This window comes from Vombatus ursinus, unplaced genomic scaffold (assembly GCF_900497805.2).
Source record: "Vombatus ursinus unplaced genomic scaffold, bare-nosed wombat genome assembly UNPS02005286.1, whole genome shotgun sequence".
Taxonomy (NCBI): Eukaryota; Metazoa; Chordata; class Mammalia; order Diprotodontia; family Vombatidae; genus Vombatus; species Vombatus ursinus.
This window is the reverse complement of record NW_020945064.1, coordinates 634,663-659,071: the sequence shown is the minus strand read 5'-3', so window position 1 is coordinate 659,071 and position 24,409 is coordinate 634,663. Positions and strand designations below refer to the sequence as shown.

At 45.6% G+C, this 24,409-nt stretch overlaps 1 protein-coding gene across 1 annotated transcript; it reads right to left on the bottom strand.

The window, feature by feature from the left end:
- Positions 1 to 1,432: 1,432 nt before the first annotated feature.
- Positions 1,433 to 24,394, bottom strand: DHX38 (DEAH-box helicase 38). Its single transcript, XM_027847178.1, has 27 exons — positions 24,250 to 24,394; positions 22,307 to 22,654; positions 21,711 to 21,898; positions 21,380 to 21,484; positions 21,025 to 21,175; positions 20,461 to 20,579; positions 20,027 to 20,103; positions 18,402 to 18,557; positions 16,910 to 17,071; positions 16,564 to 16,671; positions 16,107 to 16,219; positions 14,342 to 14,479; positions 13,316 to 13,502; positions 12,908 to 13,093; positions 12,328 to 12,468; positions 11,469 to 11,579; positions 11,260 to 11,376; positions 10,959 to 11,066; positions 10,483 to 10,595; positions 8,274 to 8,482; positions 8,002 to 8,156; positions 7,582 to 7,737; positions 6,397 to 6,531; positions 6,046 to 6,171; positions 5,424 to 5,519; positions 4,446 to 4,567; positions 1,433 to 1,969 (listed from the first exon to the last, which is right to left on the bottom strand). The coding sequence occupies exons 2-27, from the start codon at positions 22,633 to 22,635 to the stop codon at positions 1,885 to 1,887; spliced, it is 3,693 nt and encodes a 1,230-aa protein (XP_027702979.1). The 5' UTR covers positions 22,636 to 22,654; positions 24,250 to 24,394; the 3' UTR covers positions 1,433 to 1,884.
- Positions 24,395 to 24,409: the final 15 nt, after the last annotated feature.

Sequence of the window (24,409 nt, the reverse complement as noted above, 5' to 3'; positions counted from 1 at the left end):
CTGAAAGTATAAAAAGCCATCTCATTCTCAGGGCAGCTAGGTGGCACTGAGTCACAAAGAGTCATCTTCCTGAGTACAAATCCGGCCTCAGGCACATACTAGCTGTGTGACCCTGGGCAAGTCACTTAACCCTGTTTGCCTCAGTTTCCTCATCTGTAAAATGAGCTGGAGAAGGAAATGGCAAACCACTCTAGTGTCTTTGCCAAGGAAACCCCAAATGAGATCGCCAAGAGTCAGACATGACTGAAACAGCTGAATGAGCTCCATTCTAAGACCAAAGGTTTCAACTTAAGTAATTTTTCACTTCTAAAAAGGGGTGCATAAGTAAGTCACACCAATAAACAGCCGTCATCGGATGTCACAGTTGAAATAGACTTTTGAGATCATTTAGTCCACCTCATTTTACAGATGAGATAATCTAGGAAAGTTAAGTGACCTAGGGTTATAGGAGTGGCAAAGGCCAGGCTAGAGCTCTGGCTTCATGATTACAAGTCCAGTGGTCTCAGGTCCATACTATGCTGACTCAATATATAACCAGAGGTCTAAACACCTGATTATCATTCCCACCTACGAAAGAACGAAAGTGTTTGAGTCCTTCCAGCCATCCCACCAAGGCGGCCAACTTAGGAAACTTCCTCAGTAAAGCAGGTTGGACAGCCAAATTCCACTCCAGAATTTGCTCTGAATATCCCAGGAACGTTCCTGGGTGATGCTCAGTGCTAGCCTAATCACAAAATGGGGCTCACAGCTTCAACAAAGAGAACTCCAGGTTTCTGAAATAGAATCTCCAGAGACCCTGCCTCACTGTTATAGCTCAGTTTGGGAACTCATTAAGCAAAACACCAGACAAAAACCCTGTCTTACAGACATCTGCTAGGAGGGATGAAGCCGGGCAGCTGAAATGACTGCACACAAAAGGTAACATCTCAGCAAGTCAAAGAGATGCTTTAACTGGGGGGCAGGGGAAATCAATCTGAGGACTTCCCTCTTCTCCAGGAGATCAATAAAGCAGAACTTAGCCAACAGGGTCAAAGTGCCTGGAAGCAGAAATGACCAATAACGAGGGGTAATGGAGCCGCCACAGCAGTCAGTCTTCAGGTGGACATTTCTTCTTGCTCATTAAAGACTTTCTCACACCCCATTAATGACTGCACAGTCGTCAAGGCTTTGTCATGGCCAACTATTCCTAAAGCAAAGCTGGCTAACCCTAGCCTTGCCAACTCAAATCCAGCTCCTGGGTCCTTCCAGTGTGGGGAGCTACCCAGCATGCTCCACAGGAGAAGGAAAGGTGCTTTCTGGGAGAAAAGAAAGGAAGTCAGGACTACCAAGGGTTTTGTGGAGAAATAAAAAAGAAAAAAAGCAGAGCAACCCGACCTGACTTTGAAGTGACGCTGTAGGGCAGCATAAAACAAAGGAACAGCCAGAAACACAGTAAAGTTTTAGAAACAATAAAATTATTTCCAAATTCCTGGGTTGTAAACGTGTTACAATTCCCTCCAGATCCATTTTGCTGCTTTACACAAAGATTAAAAAACAAGACACAGACAAAGCAAAGATACATTTATACACCAAGCATCGCAACGTTCTCCCCTTCTCAGACAACATGGGTTCTGGCCCCTCCTGGTCACTCTGGCAGTACAAAAAGGAAAGCCGGGAACCTAGGGTTCCTCAGCCCTGAAGGAGTCACCCTGCCAACATGCCAGAGGAAAGAGGTCGATGAAAAAGTGTCATTAAGCCACCAAAAGACAACCGTGCTTTCTGATCTTGGGTCTCAGCAAGAAACACCAGTCAATACAAGTTTCATTCACAGCCACCAACAGGCCTGCGAGGAAGCTCAGCACTGGCTCCTGGGTACTATAGGCCTTCCACAGATCCAGCGCTGGCTTAGAGTCCAAAGCGGGCTGGGGTCCGGCGAGGGCTAGCAGGCTCCCCTTGCTCCTTCCGCCCAGGCGTGTAGATCTTCACAGACCTAGGAGACAGAAGGCAGAGTTTGCCAGCAAACGGATGACATTCACTCCAGCCCAAGAAACCCAGAGAAGCCTTAGATCACTGTATTCTTTCTACCCTGTACTTTGGGGCACTCTGAAGAATAAAATGTCCATGATGTGTTTCCCCATTACTCTATGGGACTTTTTTTGGGTAGGAATATGGATGTAGATTGACAGCTATATGGCATCACAGAGGTTATCTAGCCCAACCTGCTCATTTTACAGAAGAGGAAACTGAGGGCCAAAGAGAAGATGTGTCAGACTAAAGTTAGAAGTCTCTGCCTCTCTATAACAAAAGAAATAATTAGGAATGTGGGAAACCCACTGATTCCTTGGAAATTAAGCAATTTCCTAGTTTCCTGTCTGATTGAGGGACCTCATGGGCAGCTACGTGTCACAGTGATTACAGCACCGGCACTGAAGTCAGGAGGATCTGAGTTCAAATCCAGCCTCAGACCAAACACTTGACACTTACTAGCTGTGTGACCCTGGGCAAATCACTTAACCCCAACTGCCTTAAAAAAAAAAAAAAAAGGAAACTGATTGAGGGACCTCACATTACAGATTAAGTAGCCACCCTTCTGAAAGCTTTCCCTAACATTGTTCCCCTTTTCCAAAACCTCAAAGGTGGCAGGGATTTCTACAGCCTATACTTGAACAAGAACTCCCTATGAGAGAGCAGGCAAACGGTCATCTCACCTCCTCTTGAAAACTTCAAGGCAAAGGGAGATCACTACCTCTGGGACAGCTCACTAAGGTTGCTGCCCTCCTATGACTTCTGCCCAGTACTAAGCTTAATGCATCTTCTAGAAACGTGGCAGTCCTTCACATCCTTGAAGTCAGCTCACATATCCTGCCTTACTCCTTCTCCCCCGCTCTGGGCTAACCATCCCCAGTGCCTTCCAATGATCCTTGGAGGGCATCATCTCCAGCTCCTTCACTATCACGGTCACCATGAATCCAAGAGTACAAATCATTACCAGGAACAGGACATGCTGAGTGCAAGCAACTACCCAGGAATGGGGAAAACGAAACAGTAACAGAAGCTGCTTCATGAGAGTCAGGAGACATTCTTTAAAACACTCTCTTGCCCTGAGGATGGCGGGAAGCCATAAGACTCTCCCAAAGCACAAAAGGGACCATGACTGTTCTTTCTAGCATTTGGAAATAAGCATTTGCAAGCCAAACTCACAAATGCCAAACCTGTCCACCTGTTAGAAAAACTTCCTAAATCGTAAACTCCTCAAGGACCAGAAGAATATGTGCATTACTCTGGAAATTCCTTTAGAACCAAAAAATATTAACTAAAGGTAATAAAATTTAGAGGCAGAGGCAACTAAGCAAAGCTAGAGAGTATTGGACCTAGAGTCAGAAGACCCGAGTTCAAATCTAGCCTTGGACACCTAGATGTGTGACCCTTGGTCAGTCACTTCACCGCTGCCTGCCTCAGTTTCCTCAAGTGTAAAACAAGAATAACAATAGCACCTACTTCCCAGGGGTGTTGTAAAAATCAAATGAGACAATAATTATAAAGTACACGGCACAGTGCCTGAAACATAACGGGCCCTTCATCAATTCCTTTCCCCATTCCTTTTATAAAATTTGGAATAATCAGTATATCATTTGCACTTTGCATATTTGACCTCAAATATGCCTGCCACTTGAATTCATTGTGACCTAGTCATCCCCTTACTTTCAGAGACATTCTTTAACTTGTAAAATAAAAGTACTGCTCCAATGAAAAACAATCACTCCCAGGGAATTTCTCAAAAGGGACAAAAATAGAAATGGAGCATTCCAGTCTTTCCAGGGACAAAGCCTGTTTATAAACTAGGCCCAAGTCATTTCTAGAAGCCCAATTTGTTGCTGGCTGATTTTCTGACTTCACATTGGAAAACCGTGGTTTATGATTCCTAAACTGAGGGAAATGGATATGTGCTTATTACCACCTTTCACTGTTATGATTTGACGGCACTTTTCATCTAAGTCCAGACTGGTGGATCTGGTAAATTTGGTTGACTGCATGCCGCCCTGGGGCAGACAACACACGTCCTTCTTAATGTGCCTGGCCAAACATGGCGAAGACTACATAACATCTGTGGGCCTTTTATAAAAAAAGCTTCCCAAGTCCCAAAGACACAGGGCCAGTGCTGGGAAGTCGTGCTCGTTATTGTAATGAAACACTTCCCCACCTCCATGTTTAATAAGAACTCCTCCCACCTTCTCCGTGACCACTGCCCCAGACTCCCTTCTACAGCATTTGGGATGTTCATCCTATTCCCTCACCTGGGTCCACGTCCATGTCCATGTTATACAGGGACTTCCAATAAGAGAACAGGAAAAGGAGAATAACCCACCATGAGCTCCCACAAAGCATTCACTCAGGGGCCTGCCTTCTCCCTTGAGCCTGGCCAGGTGGGAACCCCACTTCTGCCTCCCTGCCTAGGCCCTGCTCACCTCACACTGCCCAGGGGGTTACGCTTCTCCTGCTCCTGCCGCCGAGCTCGCAACTGCTCCTCAGCCAAAGCCATCTCCTCTTCCATTGCAGATGCTTCCTCTTTGGCCCGGCGGCGATTCTCCTAAAGAAGAAGACAGGGACTGATCCAAATGGAGATCATCCAGTGAGATGCATCTTAAGAGAGCCTGGCCAGCTTGCCACTGTGACCCACTTTACTGCAGAGGCCAAGGCCAAGTCAATTCTCAGAAGCAGGGGCACTGTTCCTTCCACTAATAATGCTTCTCCTTCTCTGTCTCTCTTCTCCCCTCACCCTCCCTGAGACTGCTGTCTACTTATTTCCCCTAAATCAGAGCTGGAGATTCAGCCCTGACTCAGAGAATGCCGAGTGTTCTATTCAAGGCAACAAAGGCCTGTTTCCTGGACGCCCGCCATCACACCGGGTGCTATTTATAACCTTCCTATGGAGGACATAAAAGAAGACAATCATTGACTTTGATATTCTCCTTATGCTGGGGAGATGAGATACACAGAAGAAACAGAAACAAACTACCAAGTGTTCAATTTGGACACAGCCTAAGTGCTTGGAGGAATTCAGAGAAAGGACAGATCAAGGTAGGCTGAAATAGTCAGAAAAAGGTCCCCAGAGAGAAATGACTTGATCTGGGTCCTGAAGGATGGACAAGCAAGTTGGCTACTAGAGAGAGGAAAGGAAAAGACATTCCAGGCGAGGAGAGCAGCGTAAGCAAAAAAGCATGAAGCTAGGAATAAACATACGGAAGGAGAGGGAGGAGGCAGCCTGGCTGGAGTGAAGATCCATGATGGAGAGGAACAGAAAGGCAGGTCGGACACAGTAGGGGAGGAACAGATAATGGAAGTCCTTGAATACCCAGCTGAGTTTGGACCTAATCAGCTAAGCAATAGGAAATAGTCACAGGTTCCCGAATAGACTTTCTCCTGATGAGAAAAGGCACACTTACCTGGCGTGACTTGCCTGCATGTTTAATGCTGTAAAACATGGGGCCCAACTCTGCTAGCCACTCGCCATCCACGGCAGTCACACATTGCATGTATTCCTAAGGAGGAACACAGAAGTCGAGGTGAGTGCTGAGGCAGAGGCAGCTCAAGCCAGCACCCAAGCGACCCTTAGTCAGCCTAGGGCTCAGCTATCTCCTCTCAGAGGAAGCGTCATCAATTCGAGGAAGCATTCCAGGGAGCCCAAAGCAGGGGGGCAAAAATGCCAGACATCATTATATTTCTACACTCCCCCACAACTGAGCCTAATTTTTTCTCTTTGAGAACCACTGTCTTCGCCCAAGATGACAAAAAAAGAAAAAGCAAGGCACAGAGAAGATTCTATGTTCCTTAAAAAAGAAATCAGGTCAAGATCTGCTTTCCCTAGGACAACAGTTACTAACAAATGTGTGCAAAGCATCTCCTAGCACCTTCTCTCAAAATTCCCAATTGTCACGCAAACTCAGCAAGCTTTCCCATTAAACAGAAGCCACAATTCCCCTCAGCTAAAATTACGTATCGAGAAAAGACAACAAAAAGATTTCATGTTCAGCCCAGAGAGCTGGGCTCACAACAGAGCAGGCTCACCTTAGTAGTCATGACCAATTCATGATACACAATGTAGTCTGGAGTATACCCCATTCCGAAGAGAGAGCTGGTAGGATGCAAATGGCAAGGCATCCCCGTCCGGATATTCACATACTCCCCAATTCCCTAGGGAAGACATTTGTCAGGTAGATGCCTTAGGAAACCTCCCTATACCGATGTAGTTATCCCCCCCCACCCCGAAAAACACACCCACATTACAGAGCCACGTGAGAAAGGGACAAACTGGGAGAAGAAATCTCCTCCTTGTCTCTATATCAAACAAGGAGAGAAACAAGAATCCTACGACATAGGGGGACACTACTGCTATCCCCTACTCTGCTCTGAGCTTACCTTCAGCTTGGCTGCCTGATGGAAATAGGCAGCACAGACGCACTTCCTTACAATGTCCCAGTCTGTGCCACAGGAAGCTAAGCTCATTCGCTGCTGCACCATGATGTCCTTCAGTTGGGCCCGCACCTCTCGAACCTATAGAGAGACACAGCATAAGCAAACGTGCCGTACTCAGAACTGCAAAGTTAGACGGGAGGTCAGAGTTCATTTAGTCTCATCCCTCCCAAAACATAAAACCCATTTGTAACACCTCCAACAAGGAGTCACCCAGCTTCTGCTGGAAGATCTCTAGTGACATGCAACTCACCACCTCCAGAGGAAGCCCATCGCATTTCTAGAGAGTTCTAATTATTAGCAAGTTCTCCCCTATACTAGGCTACAATCTGCTTCCCTCTAACTCTCACCCAGTGGTCCTGCTTCTGCCTTCCAGGGCCAAGCAGAATTAAGTCTACTCTCTGTCTGAACAAGAAAGAAGAACCAGGAGAACAATCTATACCAACGACTCAAATGCGAGGATAATGCCGACGACGCTAAAAGGCAGCCTAACTCAGATTCAAGGCAATAATCAAGCTTGGCCCTAGCAAAAAGATTATTTACCCTCCTCTTGGAAGAGGGTGCAGGCTACAGGTAAAAAATATTACATAAACTGTCCAGTGTGGCTGCTACGTCAGCTGGTTTGGCTTAACTGGTATTTTGTTAGAAAGACATGGGGCGGGGGTAAGCAGTGAATTCTTATAGAGTCATACTGTAAAATGATTATGGTGTAAGAAACATAAGCCGTTAATAAAACTTCTGTAAGTCTGTCCCCTCTTCCAAAGGATAAGCTCTCAAATATTTCAAGACAATAACTACAATCCCCTAAGTTCCCGTCCCTCCCTGGTTCGTTGAGACCGTTGTCTCGTTGACAGAGCTGTAACCATCTGACAATTCTATGAAGGTCCCCGATCCCTCTGGCCGAAAGCGATCCCTCCCATGTCAAATGTTCCTACTGTTTTTGCCTGATCTCTCTTTTCTCTTCTCATCCAACTCGCCCTCGTTACACACCTGTGCTTACGTGTTACAGCCCTGCACTGTAATGTAAGGTCCAGAGCAGGGCCTGCCATGTCTCATCTGTTTCTCTTCAACGCCTGGATCTGGCGTTGCTGACCAGAGCCTCTCGCCTCATCCTGGGCCCAGCCTCCTCACCTTCCTCATGGCCTTGGCATGGATGAAGTGTTCATTACACCACAGAGTGGAGTAATTATTGTTCTTCCACTGCAGGTACACGTTCAGGTAGGTCAAATGATCGCTCTCAGGGACAGCGAATTTCTCTCGAATTTGATCACTCTCCTCTTCTCGGCCCTGGGGAGAAAAGTAAGCGAGTGGGAGTCCCGGCAGATTGCAACCGAACCCTTCAGCACCAGCAGCGCCTCCGTTCCCCCCAGCCATTTACAAGATACTGTGACTGCTGTGTCTACAGAGAACAAAATTTCCAAACGATGTCCTCTGGAGCTATTCCCTTTGTTTCGTAGGAAGAGGAGAAGGAGATTGCTAAAATGACGCTTACTCTAGCGCTTGCCAACTCAGCAGTCTCTAGGAGTGAAACGCAAGACACAACTTCCCTACCTTAGGTCTATAGAATATGGCTGGGACGGAAAGCATGGAGACAATCAGGAGAATCTCAGAGCTACAACCCATGTCGCAGGAGACGATCAGCATCTTAGAGAGGGCTGGATCCAGGGGAAACTCCACCATCAGTCGCCCAGTGGATGTAAGACCACCTAAGAAAAGACAGCCCAGACATCAAGGTGACAGGTATGCTAGGTCAAAGAAAAAAGAGAATGGAAAACCTTGCCTGGGGCTAAAATGCCTTTTTTAGGTTCCAGCTGCTACATCACCTGTGTTATCCATGGCCCCCAGGATCCAGAGCTGGTACATAGAGTTCAACATGTTGTCTTCTGGGGGTGGGTCCATAAAGTGGAATTGAAGTAAGTCCTGAACCCCTAAAGATTTGAGCAGCAGCACGACATTGGCCAAATTAGTTCGCTGAATCTCAGGTACTGTTGTGGTCAAGAGCTCATTTTTATATGCACTCTGGGTGTAGAGCCTAAGAAGAAATGAGGTTGAAAGTAAAAACATTTTTGTCACCATTGGGGGACCATCTGTGTTAAGCTCTTTTAACTTCTCACCCATATATTTCAGATTAATTTCAGAATAATTTCACACTACTTCAGAATAACTCTTAGTACAAATTTCTCCCATCCCAAAACCTTTAAAAGAATTACATGCCAGACATAGAGAAATAACAACTGAATCCACAAGATGACAGAAAATCCACAAGGTTAAAAAAAAAAAAAAGCTTATGATTAACATCAGAGAACTCAAATATTTAGAGCTCCTATTTACCATCCCTGCCCACAGCCAACTGGAAATATCCACTACAGCAAGCATAAACAAGCTAGCAGCCTTGTGACTCAGGGTCTAATGATAAGGATCCTCCATGCCAATTACTGCCCAAATACCTCCTAACCCCACAAAAGGTGGTAGATGCTAATGTTACCAAGCCACATGAAAGGAGAGTATTGGCACAGGGGAAAAGCCAGAAGGGCAGAAGATACATATAAAGCTCCAGAGCAAGAGAGAGAAAAACAAATGCTGGACACGAGGGAAAGGGAACTGGAAACTCAGCTAGAGTCTGACAGTCCTAGTCAACCTCCCCCCCCCCACTCCACCCCACAGGCCCAGCCCTAGTCCAGACTAAGAGGTCTGGGCAGCATCAATTGGGGAATGGCTGAACAAGTTGTGGTCTATGAATGTAACGGAATACTACTGTGCTATAAGAAATGATGAACAGGCTGACTCAGAAAAACCTGAAAAGACTTGTACGGTCTGACGCTGAGTGAAGTGAGCCAAACCAGGAGAACGTCATACACAGTAACAGCCATGCTGTGCGATGACTAACGTTGATAGACTTAGCTCTTCTCAGCAACGCAAGGATCTAAGACAACTTAGGTATAGATGGAAAATGCTAGGGGCAGCTAGGTGGAGCAGTGGATAGAGGACCGGCCCTGAAGTCAGGAGGACCTGAGTTCAAATCCGGCCTCAGACCAAACACTTGACACATTTACTAGCTGTGTGACCCTGGGCAAGTCACTTAACCCCAATTGACTAAAAAAAAAGAAAAAAAAGAAAAAAATAAAGAAAATGCTATCCACATCCAGAGAAAGAACTATGGAGTTTGAATGCAGATAAACGCATATACTATTTGCTATTTTTTTTTCTTCTGTTGTGTTCTGTTATCTCTTTCTGGTGGTTCCTCCTATTGGTTCTAATTCTTACAACATCACTAATGTGAAAATTGTTTAATAGGAATGCATATGTATAGCCTGTATCAGATTGCACGCTGTCTTGGGGAGGGAAATGGTGAGGGATGGGGAGAAAAATTTAAAACTCAAAAAAAAAAAAGAGGTCTGGGCAGAAGCAGAAAGGGGGAGAAGCCAAACAGTGAAGATTTACAAATCTTTCTGAGTAACAAGGAATACAAAGTAAACCATTTTGGGTAACAAAGATTACAAGAGAGAAAAAGCCTAAAGAAGAACCCAGCTCACAAGCAGCTAAAACAATAGAGATGATCAACCAAACACAAAGGTAAACCATCAAAGAGAAACAAAACCCCTGAGAGAGAAAAAAATCCTGGGAAGGGGCTTTGCTCATTTTATTTTATTTTTTAAGTTCACTGAAATTTATGATGAAAACTCTAATGAAAGAGCCAGATGTACAGGATTAAGTTTTGAACGAGTAGTTCTGTAATAATGCAATCAGGTACCAACCGTAACCCAGACGTCCCGTCCGCCTGTTAAGTACCCAGTACAGTGCGGCTGCTGCTGCACATCTATCTGAGTGGATGGCCTCTCCCACAATTTCACAGCTGGCAGAGCCGTCTGTACCTTCAGTCTCTCAGCCCGGAGGATAAGTTCTAACCCAGGAATCCCTTCTAACCCCAGCACAATTTCTATCACATCAGGCCAGAGTGAAAAAGAAAATCAAATCCGAAATCCCCAGCTGTCCCAGCAGCATGACTCAGCACACTGGCAACCATGCTCCTACCTGAAGCACTGACCTGGGCCCGTCCTCCCAGCTCTCCCAGATCGCTGGTTAGCATTGGCCTGGCTAATGGGGTAGATCTGCAGAGCATCCATCCCAATCCTGGGGTTGAAGACCTAAGAAATGAGGCAGAAAAAAAACTTGTTAAAGATATAACAAGAAGAGAAAAGAGAGGCAGTACCCAATGAGGGCAAGACATCACACAAGCAGAAAAAGCCTTAGTGATGGGGGCGGGGCACAAAAACTCTAAGGTAAGCATCATGCCCAAAATCCCATAACTGAATGCCCAGAGTCATAAATGTTCACCTTCTGCCTGACAAAGAAAGAGAGTAAAATCAGTATAAACAGCCTGGGGCAAAGGAGGTTCTGTTATATGTCCCAGAGTATGAGGCATAAACTCTGAATATTCTCCCAGGCCAGGAAACTCTACAGCCCCAACATCAAGGCATCTGGGAAATCACAGAGGGCTCACCTCTCACCTTTAGTTTGCAGTAGCCAGAATCAATAACAAACATGATGCCATCAACAGTCAGTGAAGTCTCAGCAATATTGGTGGCAACAATACATTTCCTGACGCCATCTGGAGCCTATGACACAGGAGGGAAGGAAACTGATTGGTCCCTCAGATGGAAAGAAAAACCACAAGGGGAAAGTTTCTTCCCTATCCACAACAAGCAACAATACAGTCCCCCAGGAAACATCAAGAGAAACAACACTAAGGCCTTTATTTAACTCCCCTCGCTATGGCGCCAGGCCCCAAAGAGATTCTGGCCAAGATACCTTCTGGAAGATCTTGGCCTGGAGGTCAGAGGGCAGCTGGGAATAGATGGGAAGCACAGCCAGGGCAGGAGCATTCTCCAGTTCCTCCAGATGTTCCACGATCTGGTCTGAGGTCACCTGAGGACACAGAGGGCCTGGGCTGTAAGACAGGCTGAGCACCACGAACTTGGGGTGCGCTGCAGGTGCCAGTCCAGAGCAGGAGCCCTCACCTCAATGTCCTCCTGGCCAGGCATGAAGATGAGGATGTCCCCTGGAGCCCCCGAGAGGTGCACCTGCAAGGACTGCTTCACGGCAGCCTCCACATAATCCTCCTGAGGAGTCTGAAACACAAAGCATTTCCAGTCTTCTCAGACTCCTCCACAACCCAGCCTCCCTGCACCACTCTGCTATTCTCCGCACAGAACACGCCATTGTCCACGCTGAGCCTTGCCTGGAGTGCCCTGCCCCCCTCACCTCTGCCCACCTTAGCTTCCCTGGCTTCCTTCAAGCCTCAGCGTGGATCCCACGCTCCACTGGAGGCCTTTCTCAGGGCCCTTTCTGCACCACCCCCCCCAGCTGCTAGTTACGAGCTGAGCCAGGTAGCGTGTGATGTCCTGTCCACCCCATCTCTGCCACCCGCCTTCCTGGCTTCCTTTAAGTCCCAACTGAAACCTCATCTTCTACAGGCAGCTTCTCCCGACCTCTACTAATTCCAGTGCCTCCTTTTAATTATTTCCTATTCATCCTCTACATAGTTTGTCTGTACGTAGTTGTTTGCTTGCTGTCTCTCTCGTTAGACTGTAAGCTCCTCAAGGGCAGGAACTGTCTCCTGCCTCTTCTTGTAGCCCCATTACTTAACACAGTGCCTGACACATGGACGAGCGTAATAAAGGTCTACTGACTGACACGAATCAGCCTGTGTCCAGAGAACAACCTCAGCCTCAGGGCCGCTCACAAAGATTCCCCAGTCACCAGCAGACCCAGAGACTCCCCCAGCATTGGGTAAATCTTCTCAACACCTACGCCATTAACCCCCGGTCTTCTCTTCTTCAGCATTCAGGCTTACAGAAGCAACTCGGACCCCAGTACCTTGCTGAAGAGGATGTCGACAGGGAAGGTTCGGCCAGGAATGTGAAAGATGGGAACGTTCCCAAAGAAAGCAGCAAATTTCTCCGCATCCATAGTGGCTGAAGTGACAATAAGCTTCAGATCTGAGCGTCGCGCTACTACCTAAACAAGAGATATTTGTCAGGAGGTCTCACCAAAAAGGTTGTGTCTCCTCTGAGACACCGGACCCTCTCCTTCCTGTAATAGCAACAGGATCCCCATACGTGAGGCAGCAGACCCAGCCGGGGCCAAATCAGATCTCAACGATTACCCACTGGTCTCAAGACTGACACCAGAAACATGAAACACTGGGGCTGAGGAGGAACCAGAAGTCAGAGGCAACATATGAACCTACAAAAGCTAAGGGCACAAAGCCAGGGCATCTTCATCAAGCACCCTAGCCAGGCCATAAAAAAATCACTCCATCTTTTCCAAAATGCACCCCAAATCCCTTCCAGATTATCAGAGCAACCCTCCATTGCTGTTACCTAGAATAAACTTGGACAAAGACTCAGAAGTCTTGATAAGGAGGAAACTCTGGGACCCCCGCAGACAGCCTCACCTCTCGAAGCAACCCAAACAGCACATCTGTGTTCAGCGAACGCTCGTGGGCTTCGTCCATGATGATGGCACTATAATGATCCAGGTCGGCTTCTCGCAGGGACTCTCTAAGCAGGATCCCATCTGTCATGTATTTTATCACAGTGTTTTCTGAAGTACAGTCCTCAAAGCGGATAGCATAACCCACCTATGAAAGCAGAGAAAGGGCTATGGTCGGCTCACGATTCATCTTCTAGGCACACTCTTCATTCGGATACCCCTCACTGAGGAGAGAGACAACACACTACTCTAACTTTGCCTTCTGGATACCTTTAGGCAGGACTAGACAGGTACTACCAAATACTGAAATCACCAAGCTAAAAACCCAGTTACCCCCAAATCCTCCAACTCTTCTTTCTTATCTGCTTACCTCTTCTCCAAGGCTTCCACCCATCTCTTCGCTGACTCTCTTGGCTACCGACATGGCAGCCACCCGTCGGGGCTGGGTACAGCCAATCATGCCATAGTCTGTATAACCATCTTCATGTAAGTACTGAGTCAGCTGAGTGGTCTTTCCACTTCCTGTCTCCCCCACCACTATCACAATGCTGTTGTCTCTAGAGGGACAGAAGATGTAGAAATATTAATGAACTTAACTGGAAGGAAAAAACCAAGGTTCCAGAAAGAAATACCCAAAGGCACCATCTCCAACCCAAGTCACTAAGACTTGGAACTAATCCCCTCCGTTGCTTGGAGGAAGCCTAGTACAAACAGAAATAATCCATTTATTTAAAAGGAAAAAAAACGCCTCTGTACTGAAGCAAAGAAAAAGCATTGAGACTTTCAGTGAGAAGAGGGCAGAGACAAGATCAAGACCTGTGATTTCACTGGTACATGGAATTCCCAGGTGAGGAAACTCCTTCTACCAATGCAGGGCAACAATTTCTCTACAACTTCTGGTCTTCAAGAGATGCCCAGATCACTAAGAGGTTCAGTGACTTGCCCAGGGTCACAGAGCCAGGATGCGTGGGTGGCAGGACTTGAACCCAGGTTCCTCTGACTCCTGAGCTCATTCTCTATCTACTATACTAGTAAGAGACCTATCCAGAAAAAGCAGAATATACTCTTGCCTGAAAAAGATAGCATAAAACCCACCAGTTTCTGCTTTCTGGATGTGTGATAATGAAAATGAGGGATCTGCTCCAGATGAGTGGGGAACTGGGGAGAAAAATATAAGTGTTCAACGGACTATCAGGATCTTATGCTGTGATATCAATGGAAACCAACAAATAAAAGGTTCAGGCCAAGGAAGACACTAAAGTGCCAGTGGGAGGTCAGGAAGGAATCCTGTCCCTTCTTCACCTTCAGCAATAAGGGACAAACCAAGAGAAGCAAACAAGGAAGGCAAACAAGGCGAGTAGACGAGGCACCCCACCCCCACACCGGCCGGAGGTACCTGACAATGGTGAGCAGCTCCTGCTGCACTGCAAAGATGGGTAGGTACTGTCTCTGTTCCAGAATTGACTTCTTTTTTGCAAACTCACTGCTGGCTTCACTCTTTTTCTTCATATGATTAGCAAATTTCTGCTCTGTCCTGAAAACACACAACAGCAGCCTGAGGCCCTTGCCTAGTCCCCTGCTAATTTCTTGCCTACTTTATGTCTCTCCACCCACGACCAGGTCACTGTATGAAGAGGAATAAACCCTGGAGAAATACTGTGATCAAAGGAAGAGGAGAAGGACCCACACACACAAACATTTATAGAAGCTCTTTTTGTAGTTGAAAAGAACTGGACGCTAAGGGGGTGCCCATCAACTGGGGAATGGCTGAACAAATTATGGTATACGCACGTGACAGAATACTATTGTGCACTAAGGAATCATGAAGGCTACCGTTTCAGAGAAGCCTCGGAAGACAAAGTACTGAGAGTAAAGGAAGCAGAACCAATAACAATAACACTGTAAAGACAAACATCTTTACAGACTTAAAAACTCTCATCGGTGTGGCAATTAGAGGTCCCATCACAATGAACTATGTTTTCACCTCCTGACAAGAGAGCTGATGGATTCGAGACTCAGAATGAGATATATTTTTGGACATGGGCCTTATGGGGATTCGTTCTGCTTGACTATGTATATTTGTTACAAAGGTATTGTTTTCATTCTTTTTTTTTTTTTATTGGGAAGAGAGACGGGAGAGAGAAAATAAATGCTTATTGACGGGAAAAAAAAAGTAATCCATAAAAGTTACATAAAATACTACAGCAAAAAGCAACCTCTCAGGCCTGAAAAAAAAGGGTATTATCCTGGAACGGCTCTGAGAATCTATGATCCACAAAATCAAATAAAGCCAAATGAGGAACAGAGAAAGTCATGTGCACTAAGTGGACAAATTCATTGAATTTGCCCATGCATGAAAAATAATCTGATCAAAACTAAAGCAGCCAACTACTAATCTTTGAATAACCTCAAGCTACCTCAGTTTAACCCTCTAAGGAATGGGACCGCTAACACTAGAGCAGTACAAAGAATCAGGGTGAGAGAACCCTCCTACTTGGTTCTCTCTGAAGCAAGGCTTCATCTCCAGACCAACACGACAATCGTTCTTATTTATCTAGGACATCTCTCTGGAAAGCCCACGCATCTCTACATTCCAATGAAGGAGCAAGAAATGGAGTGAACGGTGTCCTTCGCACAGATGACGACTTGGTCTAGCTCTTCGTCGGCTTTCATAAGCTTCAAAATCGTTCCGCCGCTTTTTCGGGGGACTGCACATACCAGATCCTCAGATCTAACAAAAGCTACTCTTCTGTAAAATCATCCAGTTACTCCAAGCTTATTAAAAGAATGTGTGACTAAGTACATCAAACAGAGAAAAAGGAGTAGAAAATGTCAAAAGCTGATCACCTCAGTTCAAAAGAACTAGATAAGATCCTATGGACTTCATCCTAAGTAATATTAACGATCTTGAAAATTAAGCTTCTAGGAGCTGACGTGGAGACGGGGAAGAGGGAGGAGAGCAAAAGTCTTAAAAGTCCTTTTGCCTTAAGTTCAAAGTGATATCCCACTTTCTGAACCAACGGTCCCTGAGTTTTAAATACAATACAAATGAATGTTCTCTTTGAAAGGCCCTGACCTCCTGAGAATGGAAAAAAGACAAATTCAAGGAAGGACCATTCTAACATCAAGAACGCTGAAGTACCACAAGGACCTCTTCCTACCTGTAATCTACTTTGCCATCTTCTGTCAAGGGCTTATCTGGCTCTTCCTCTTTCTTGAGGCCCATAATGTCTCCCAATTTGGTACCAGCCAGTTCCCAATGCTTGTGCTGGGCCTAAAACATCCAAGAAAAGTAGGTCAATCCCATCCAGTACCACTATTGTGTCCACAAACAATCTGTCCATTTGACAAGTAGAAGACTCCCCCAAGGCAATTGGGATCAATGAATCCTAGGGCCTGACTACAAAGAATTAAGGTGTGTGAGCCCCTGTGGACTCCGGTGTACACCTGGTGAAACTGAAGAAGTTCAGGAGAGGAAGGCGGTTTACTCTCCCCATACAAGCCTTGTGTCAAGTCTCAAAAAGAACTCTTCTTGTGAGGTCCAGTGAAGACCAAGCACCCTCCAGAACAATCCCACCTAATGTTCACGGTGCATTCCCTCAATCCCACGAAACCAACCTTTTTGCGCTCCTTCTGTTCCCTGTGCTTGCGCACTGTCTGGCTGCCTTTCCGAGCAATAATGGCCAAGTCAGAAGTAGCATCCTTGACTGGAATCACAGGCTCTGGCTACAGGAAATTATGAAAAAGAGAAATTTCCCTTCAGTCATGAAATCTTTCAAACAATAAAAGACAGCCATTTCAAAATGCTCCTATCTATTAAAAAGTTGGATTTTTTCCTAAATTCACTCATCTACAGAAACTGATGCTAACTTTTGTACAAGGCACTGTAACAGCTGCCATAGGAGTTACATGGTCTTTGGCCCCCCTGTTTATATTTCCTCTCTCCATCCAGAGAAGTCCTTACCTGTTTGGTAAAAACAATGCGCCCATCCAGAAATGGTGGCACCAGATTATGCACCAGCAGATGCACCTTGGCCGCATTATCTTCCTCGAAATCTTCGTCCACTTCGAGCCGATGGACCACACCACTGGTCAGCATGCGGTTAGTCTCCCAGCGCTCATTATCCTGTGGGGTTCCAAAGACAGCCACAATACATCGATAAAGAGATGGCAAGATGAAGGCTCTCTTGTTGACTCAGAACAGAATCCTACTTCAACAGAATTAAAGAATTACAGAAAGGAAGGGCTAGAAGGGAAAAACCCATGGTATCCCCACCATAACACACTTGACAAGTGGTCATCAAGCCTTGACTTACAGACGTGAGGAGAAAGCACTCGCCCTGGCTTGAGGCAGCCCATTCTCCAGCTCTATTAAGAAGCTTTTCTTATTCTCAAGCCTAAATTAGCCTCTTTGCAACTTCCATCCACTGCTCCCGCTTCCACCATCTGCGATCCAACATAACCAAGTCTCATACCTCCCCCACAGGATAGCTCTTCAAATACTTAAAGATGGCTCTCCTGTCTCCCGAGTCCTTTCTTCTCCAGACTAAACATGCCCAGCAACTTGAGATAACCTCCTATGCCATGGACTGAAGACTCCTCACAATCCTGGCTGCCCTCCATCAGACACTTTCTAGCTTATCAATTCTGTTAAACTGTGGCACAGAAGTGAACAGTCCTCCAGATGATACCAGATGAGAGTAGAGTACAAAGGAATTATCCTCAAAGCTGCGCCTCTCTTAATGAAGCTCAAGATTTCATTCGTTTTTGAGGCTGCTGAGGTACACTACTTACTGATACTGAACTTAAAGTCCACCAAAACTCCCAGATCTTTATCAGAACAACTGCTCTCTGACAATACTCCCATAATGACCTCCCCCATCTTATACCTATTCATTGAAAGTTCAATAAACACACTTGCAAAATGAAACCTAAGGGGCAAAAACAAGAAGCAGACTCTTCAGAATCTGACTTGCAGTTCCTTGTAGAATTACATCATTGACCCCAAGTGATTAGAATACTTTGTGAAGCTTCAGAAAACCACTCAAAACCTTTAGACCCATTCAAGTCACAATAGCTTCCCTACAAACATATACGCATTAATGATTTAAAGCTGGAAGAGATATCAGAAGTCATCTCATCCAATTCCCTCATGTTACAAATAAGCTTAGCTCAGAGATTAAATAGGGTGAATCAGAGAACAGGATCGTGTGTCAATTTCCCAGTAGAAACTCCCACCAAGTAAATGGCTAACTTGCCAAGTAAGTGGCAAATTTTGTTTCTGAAAACCTCACATTGCTACATTCTTTAAGTACCACCATCAACCTCATTTGAACAATGGGAAAAAATAATTTGCTCACGGTAGAAATAGGCCAGTTACTAACTAGATGTGTACACTGCCACCATGAGGTCTGAGGTTGACCAGTGGACTTTAGTTTGGATTCCTCCATCCCTACCTCATTGATTTGTCTCCGCTGGGCTGAAATGCGTTTCTGTTTCTGTTTGTGCAGGTGCTGTTCTCGTTTCTTCACATAGTCTTCCGAGGAGTAAGCCAGTGGGTTATGAAACTCATCATATCCCTCATCCATCATGTACCAGTCTCGATCAGCTTGCTACAGTGTAAAAAGAACAAACAGGTATTACAATAGATAGTACCTCTGAATAGGAAAGCTATTATGCCACAGAACCAGGGAGATAGGTAGAGCTATCTAATGACATATTAACAATGCTTAACTGGTGCATTGCAACCCTCTGAGTGAGGGTGCCGAACCAACCTCTTGTCCTACTATAATTAGTCAGGTAAAAAAAACAGGGAAGGAATATTATGTTTAGTATGAAGGATAATAGCAGTTTACAGACATACCACATGGTGGCGCCAAGAGACAACAAAAAGAGGCAGCTCTCTCTGCCAGTGAAGGAGCCTATTCTCTGTGCAGGGTATTCCACAACCTCTGCCTAAATGACACTAGGCATTTCCACTGGCCCGTAATTTCAGTAATGCCCTTGTCAAAAACAAGCCCCTTCACTGTGGAAAGATAGGATTATCACTGAACTATACAGTGGAACTGTGACCAGTCCAACCATTTTGGAAAAAAATGGGGAATTACTCTAAGAAAGTTACTAAAATGTTCACAACCACTGACCCAGAGACTTCACTGCTAGGAATAGGTCCAAAAATGACAATGACCAAAAAGGCCCATAGACAGCAGCCTATTTATAACAGCAAAGAACAGGAAATAAAGGAAATACCCAAGGATTAGGGAATGACTAAACATCAACAGTACTAAATACATATAATGAAATATTACTGTGATTAATGTGATTATGTGATTAATACAGAAAAACAAACACTAAATTGATGCAAAGCAAAAAAACAGAACCAAAAAAACGATATCCATCACGACTTCAACCACGTACATGGAAAAAACAAGATCAGAAAAAACCGAATGCTATAAAATTATAGCCAAGCCTGGCCCCAAAGAAGGTATGTATGTTAAGGCACCTCCCTGACTTCTTTTCAAAGGTGGGGGACTAGGGGTATTGAAAACTGTACAGAGTCAGATTTTTCTTCCAACTTGTGGGTTACTTTTGCTGAGCTGTTTTCCCTCCCTCATTGATACAAAGATTTGCTTTCCGGGAAGGTGAGAGTGGAGACATATCCTGAGAAATGCAAGTGACATAAAAACAAAAGATGGCAATAAAAATTTATTTAAAAGAGTCCCCATACCAGAGGCAAGCAGCTAGACCTTCTGATCCAGGGGCGGGGTACCTTCGGCCTCAAGGCCACATTGGCCCTCTAGGTCCTCAAGTGCAGCCCTTTGACTGAATCCAAAGTTCACAGAACAAATCCTCTTGATAAAAGGACTTGTTCTATAAACTTGAACTCAAAACTCAAAAGGCCGCACCCAAGGACCTAGAAGGCCACAGGCAGCCGAAGGTTCCCCACCCCTGGAATCCTATCTAATAACAGATGTATGTTCAGCAAAGTGCTTTGTACACATTATTTCATCTTGCTGTTACCCAAAGGTTACTACTATATCTCTTTGTCAACAAAAAGGAACCAGAAGAAAAAGCTTTTTACCCTCTGGTCATCTTCCCATTGCTGCCTCTCCTCTTCAGTGTCAAAAGAGATTCCATCCTCTCCGTCTTCTCGCCTCCCTGAAAGATGATGAACTGTCAGCAACAAATGGTGCCCAGTCTCATCCTTGAGTTCTCATGCCTTGAGGAAAGGACACCCCAGAGCAGGGTGCCAAACTCAAAGAGAAACAAGGCTCAGCAATCTGTACACAAGGACCCCTGCAGGCTGCGTACTGTTTTAAAATATAATATTATTTGTTTTATTGTATTTTCTTATTTTGTTAAATATTTCCCAACTACATTTTAATCTGGTTCTGGCCTCATGTGGGAGTGCTGTGTATGACATGTTTGCCCCAGATCACTATTCTAGAAACATGGCCCTCACTCGGTTTTATCAAAGCTTCTAATCTCTAATCCTTATCACACTGTATACGTTACCTCGGCCTCTGGAAAGCCGAGGGGTAGACCCCAGGTGTCTTCTGTCATCAGCCCATTCATTGTACTTATATGATGGGGTAGGTAGAGGTGTGTCATCTGGGCACTTGCTCCTCACAGACCTGGGAAAAATACATATTGAGAACATTTACCAAGTTCTTCCAACAAAAAATATCACCCATGTTGTTACATTCCCCTTCCACTTATCTCTTCTTCTACTACAGATTCTTTGGCCCTCACCAGTTTTAATGGTTCTCTTCCAGACAATCTAACTGCCAGTGAAGTTGGGCAGCTAGGGAGCACAATGGATAGAATGGCAGACATGGAGTCAGGAAGATCTGAGCTCAAATCTGGCCTCAGATACTTACTAGCAGCATGACCCTGGGCAAGTCACTAAACTCTGCCTCAGTTCCTCATCTGTAAAAAATGAGCTGGAGAAAGAAATGGCAGACCACTCTAATATCTTTGCCATGGAAACCCCAAACGGAGTCACAAAGAGTCAAATGCAACTGAAACAAATGAGTAACAACAACAAATGAAGTTAGGCTATTTAGCCCAGAACATTACCTTTCTTTATCTCGAGTGGACGAAGACCGGTGACTCCTCTCAGAATCCCGATAGGAAGGTACTGGGGAGGGTGATTCCCACTGAGAACGCCGGGAGCTACCATATCCACTCTCCTCTTCTTCCCAATTAGAGCGTGAAGGGGTTGCTGCATCTGGCATCAAAGCAAAAAAGGTACATAATTATTCAATTTCACATCCCATCTAAAGGACCCTGCGCTAAGGCATAGGTTAAAAGGCACAGGTTAAAAGGCACAGTGGACCTGAACGCTATTGCCACAGAGATCTGGAGCCAGGATACTCAAGGCAATGAGAATGGAGATTACTCTCTTATGCCACATGCTAACCGTAAAGCTTACCTCTGGGTCGGTGTCTTGGGCTCTCTGGTTCACTCCTCCTGCTGCCGCGTTCTGAGCCTCCATCTCGGTCTGATCGGCTGCTGTGCCGACTCCTGTCCCGCTCATCTTCCGAAAGTTGGACACACATTAGAATGTAAGCTCCTTGAGAGTACGCATTGTTTCACTCTTTCTATTTGGAGCCCCAGCTAACATAGTGACTTGCACACAGAAGGCACGTAATAGATGGTTGGTAATTGCTGATATACAGGCATAGCACTAGTTTCCCCATAGCCTACCCTTGAGGGATGGCAGACCCTCCCCACCCCTCACAGGAAGGAGCCAAAGCCTTTACCTCTATCTCTCTTCCGATCATAGTCTCGATCCCGAGTTCTCTCCTTTTTCCGGTCCTTTTCTTCTTTGGAGGAGGCATAGACACCATGTTCCCGTCTTTCCCGTTCTCTTTGCCTGCTGCGCTCCCAGAACTCTTCACTCACACCACCAGGATGGGATGGTGTCTCTACCCGGGCAGCTCGATAATGTCTGAACCAAAAGGAGAGAGAAAACTGCTACTAAAAGACTTTTGTCACTAAAAGCTCTTGGTGGCTCCAAACCACATATTTTGCCTTTTATCTCGCTATCTTCCCAGAAGAGTCTTATAGGTAGCACTGACCATGTCAGAAGAGATCCTCGTCTCTTCTTAACTAGTTCTAGTCTCACCTTAACTGCCAAAGTCTCCCCCTGATCTTTAGTTAGTAATTATTCTTAAAAGTCTCCTTGAGATGATGAGAACGCTTAAGTTTTTGTGATCATTACAAAAATTTAAGAATTGGTGTTCATAGAGAACGTGAAGGTTTCAAGAAAAAAATTCAGGAATACACAAAAGCTATTGCAGTATACCACCACCAACCAGTTCATCACCTTTCTGTTCTACCATCCAAGTGATTTTACCTGTCTTTCCTGCTGCTTCGGCTGGCCTGGTCACCCCCTTCCTCCTCAGAATCCTTCTGATCATCCTTGCTTTCCTCCCAGTCCTTGAATGAAGAAACTCTGGACTTCTTCTTGTCTTCCCCATCATCCTTTTCCTCTCGTTCCCTCCGTTTTAATGCAGCCAAGAGATCTAATCCCAACAAAGAGGGACGAGGTGCAGGGGCTTTGAAAACATGTTGCTCACTAGCTGCACTTTTGGTCTTGCAAATGAGACCACCAACCTGTGTCTCTTGGTCAATGCCTTCTAGCCGATGAATTGAGGCCTCACCCTCATCACTGGTGTCTTCCATCACAGACTTAGGGAACTCTCTGAAAAGGAAAATCATCAGGCATCAGGCACTGAGAGAAAATGAATGAGCTTCAGAGTTCCCTAGAATAGCTTCAGTAATGAGTATACAAGAACTTCTTGAATTACTTTTGGCCTAGACCTAACCTACACATACAAAGACCCCCTCCCCCCAAAGGACTGTCCTCTACCCAAGACAGGTAGGCCTCACTAAGTTAAAGTTTTATTAGAACAAAATAAACATACCACCTACTCCCTACAGGAACTAAAAAGAATACCTTTTCAATTCCTCTACCCTTCTAATATAAAACCCAGAAAATTAACAATAGTAAATCCTTTTGTAATGCAGGTACTAGAAAAGAGGGCTAGCACAGTATTATCCATATTTCACCAGACATTTATTCTATATGTGATTATCTAGAACAAGAGGGACCCTCAGTATGTACCAATCTGTATAACAAAGTCGTGTTATGTTGCAATTTACTTAAACAAATTAGTAGAATTAAAAATGGTGTAGTAGTCTTCCTACACATTCAATGACAAAATCATCAATGACTCTAAAACCATTTAACTCTCTCTATGTAGTAACATTCTTACTTACACCTCATCCCACATCTACTTTAAAATACAGTCTTTTAGAGGTTATTACCTGAGACACCTTCAAAAGGCACACAGGACAAACCTAAATTATTGACCCAGTTCCTATTAACATACAGAGTTCTGTGAAAAAGCATTTTCATAGTCTGACATTCACAATATGGCCAAAAAATTTGGTGAATCATTTTGGTGTAGTGGAAAGTGTTGGATCTGGAGTCAGAGGGCTTGAGGTTAAAATCCTGGCTCTGCTACCTGCTATCTTATAAACTTTCTAGACCTCAGTCTCCTCATCTGTAAAATAACAGTACGTGCCCAGATGATCTCTAGGTTCCTTTTCGGGCACTGGAATTTTTTTTTTTAAGCCCAAGTCTGTATGAAACAATAAATTCAATCATAAAGAGAAGGGGGATGGGTGTCATGAATGGGTTGAAAAGAAGAGAAATCTATACTTGAGTCAAGAGAACTAAGCTGTAAGAACACTTCAACTACAGTTAATTACGTGCTTACTATAGCAGTCAACAGTTGGCAAGCATTTATTAAGCACCTACTAAGTGCAAGGCACTGTGATAAGCACTGGATATTCAAAGTAAGGCAAAAGCCAGTCTCGGCCCTCAGGAAGCTTCCAATCTAACGAGGAGACAACGTGCGAACAACTGCGTCCAAACAAGAGATTGAGTAAATTGGGGCGGGAGCGGGAGGAAGCTCAGCGCGAGGGAAGCTCTAGCGGGCCGTCTGCCCCAGCCCCCTCGTCTTACATGAAGACCCCAGAGGTCCAGAAACGTGACCCGACTGGCCCAAAGCCACCCCGCCGGCCTCGGGCCCCGGCCGTCTCTCCCCCCTCCCCAGGCCGGCTGCCTCCGCAACGAAAAGAGGGTCGGAAACGCAAGGGAGGGTCTGCGGGCCCCGGGAGGAAGGGACGCGTCCCTAACTTCCCGGGCCAAGGCAGGGCCGGCATCCGCGACACCTGGTCCGCAGCCCCGTGCGGAGCCTACCCTGGGGAGAAGAAGAAGCGGCCACTCACCACGCCACCCAAGGGGTCTTCGCGGCCCCACCACTCCGCTATTCACCCCACATCCGTCGCCTCAGAAGCTAGGGAAACGGAACGTCTCGCAAGCTGCCATTCTCGTCCCACAAAGCCCCGCGGCGTCCGCTCTATCCGGCCGCCCGCACCATCGAGAACG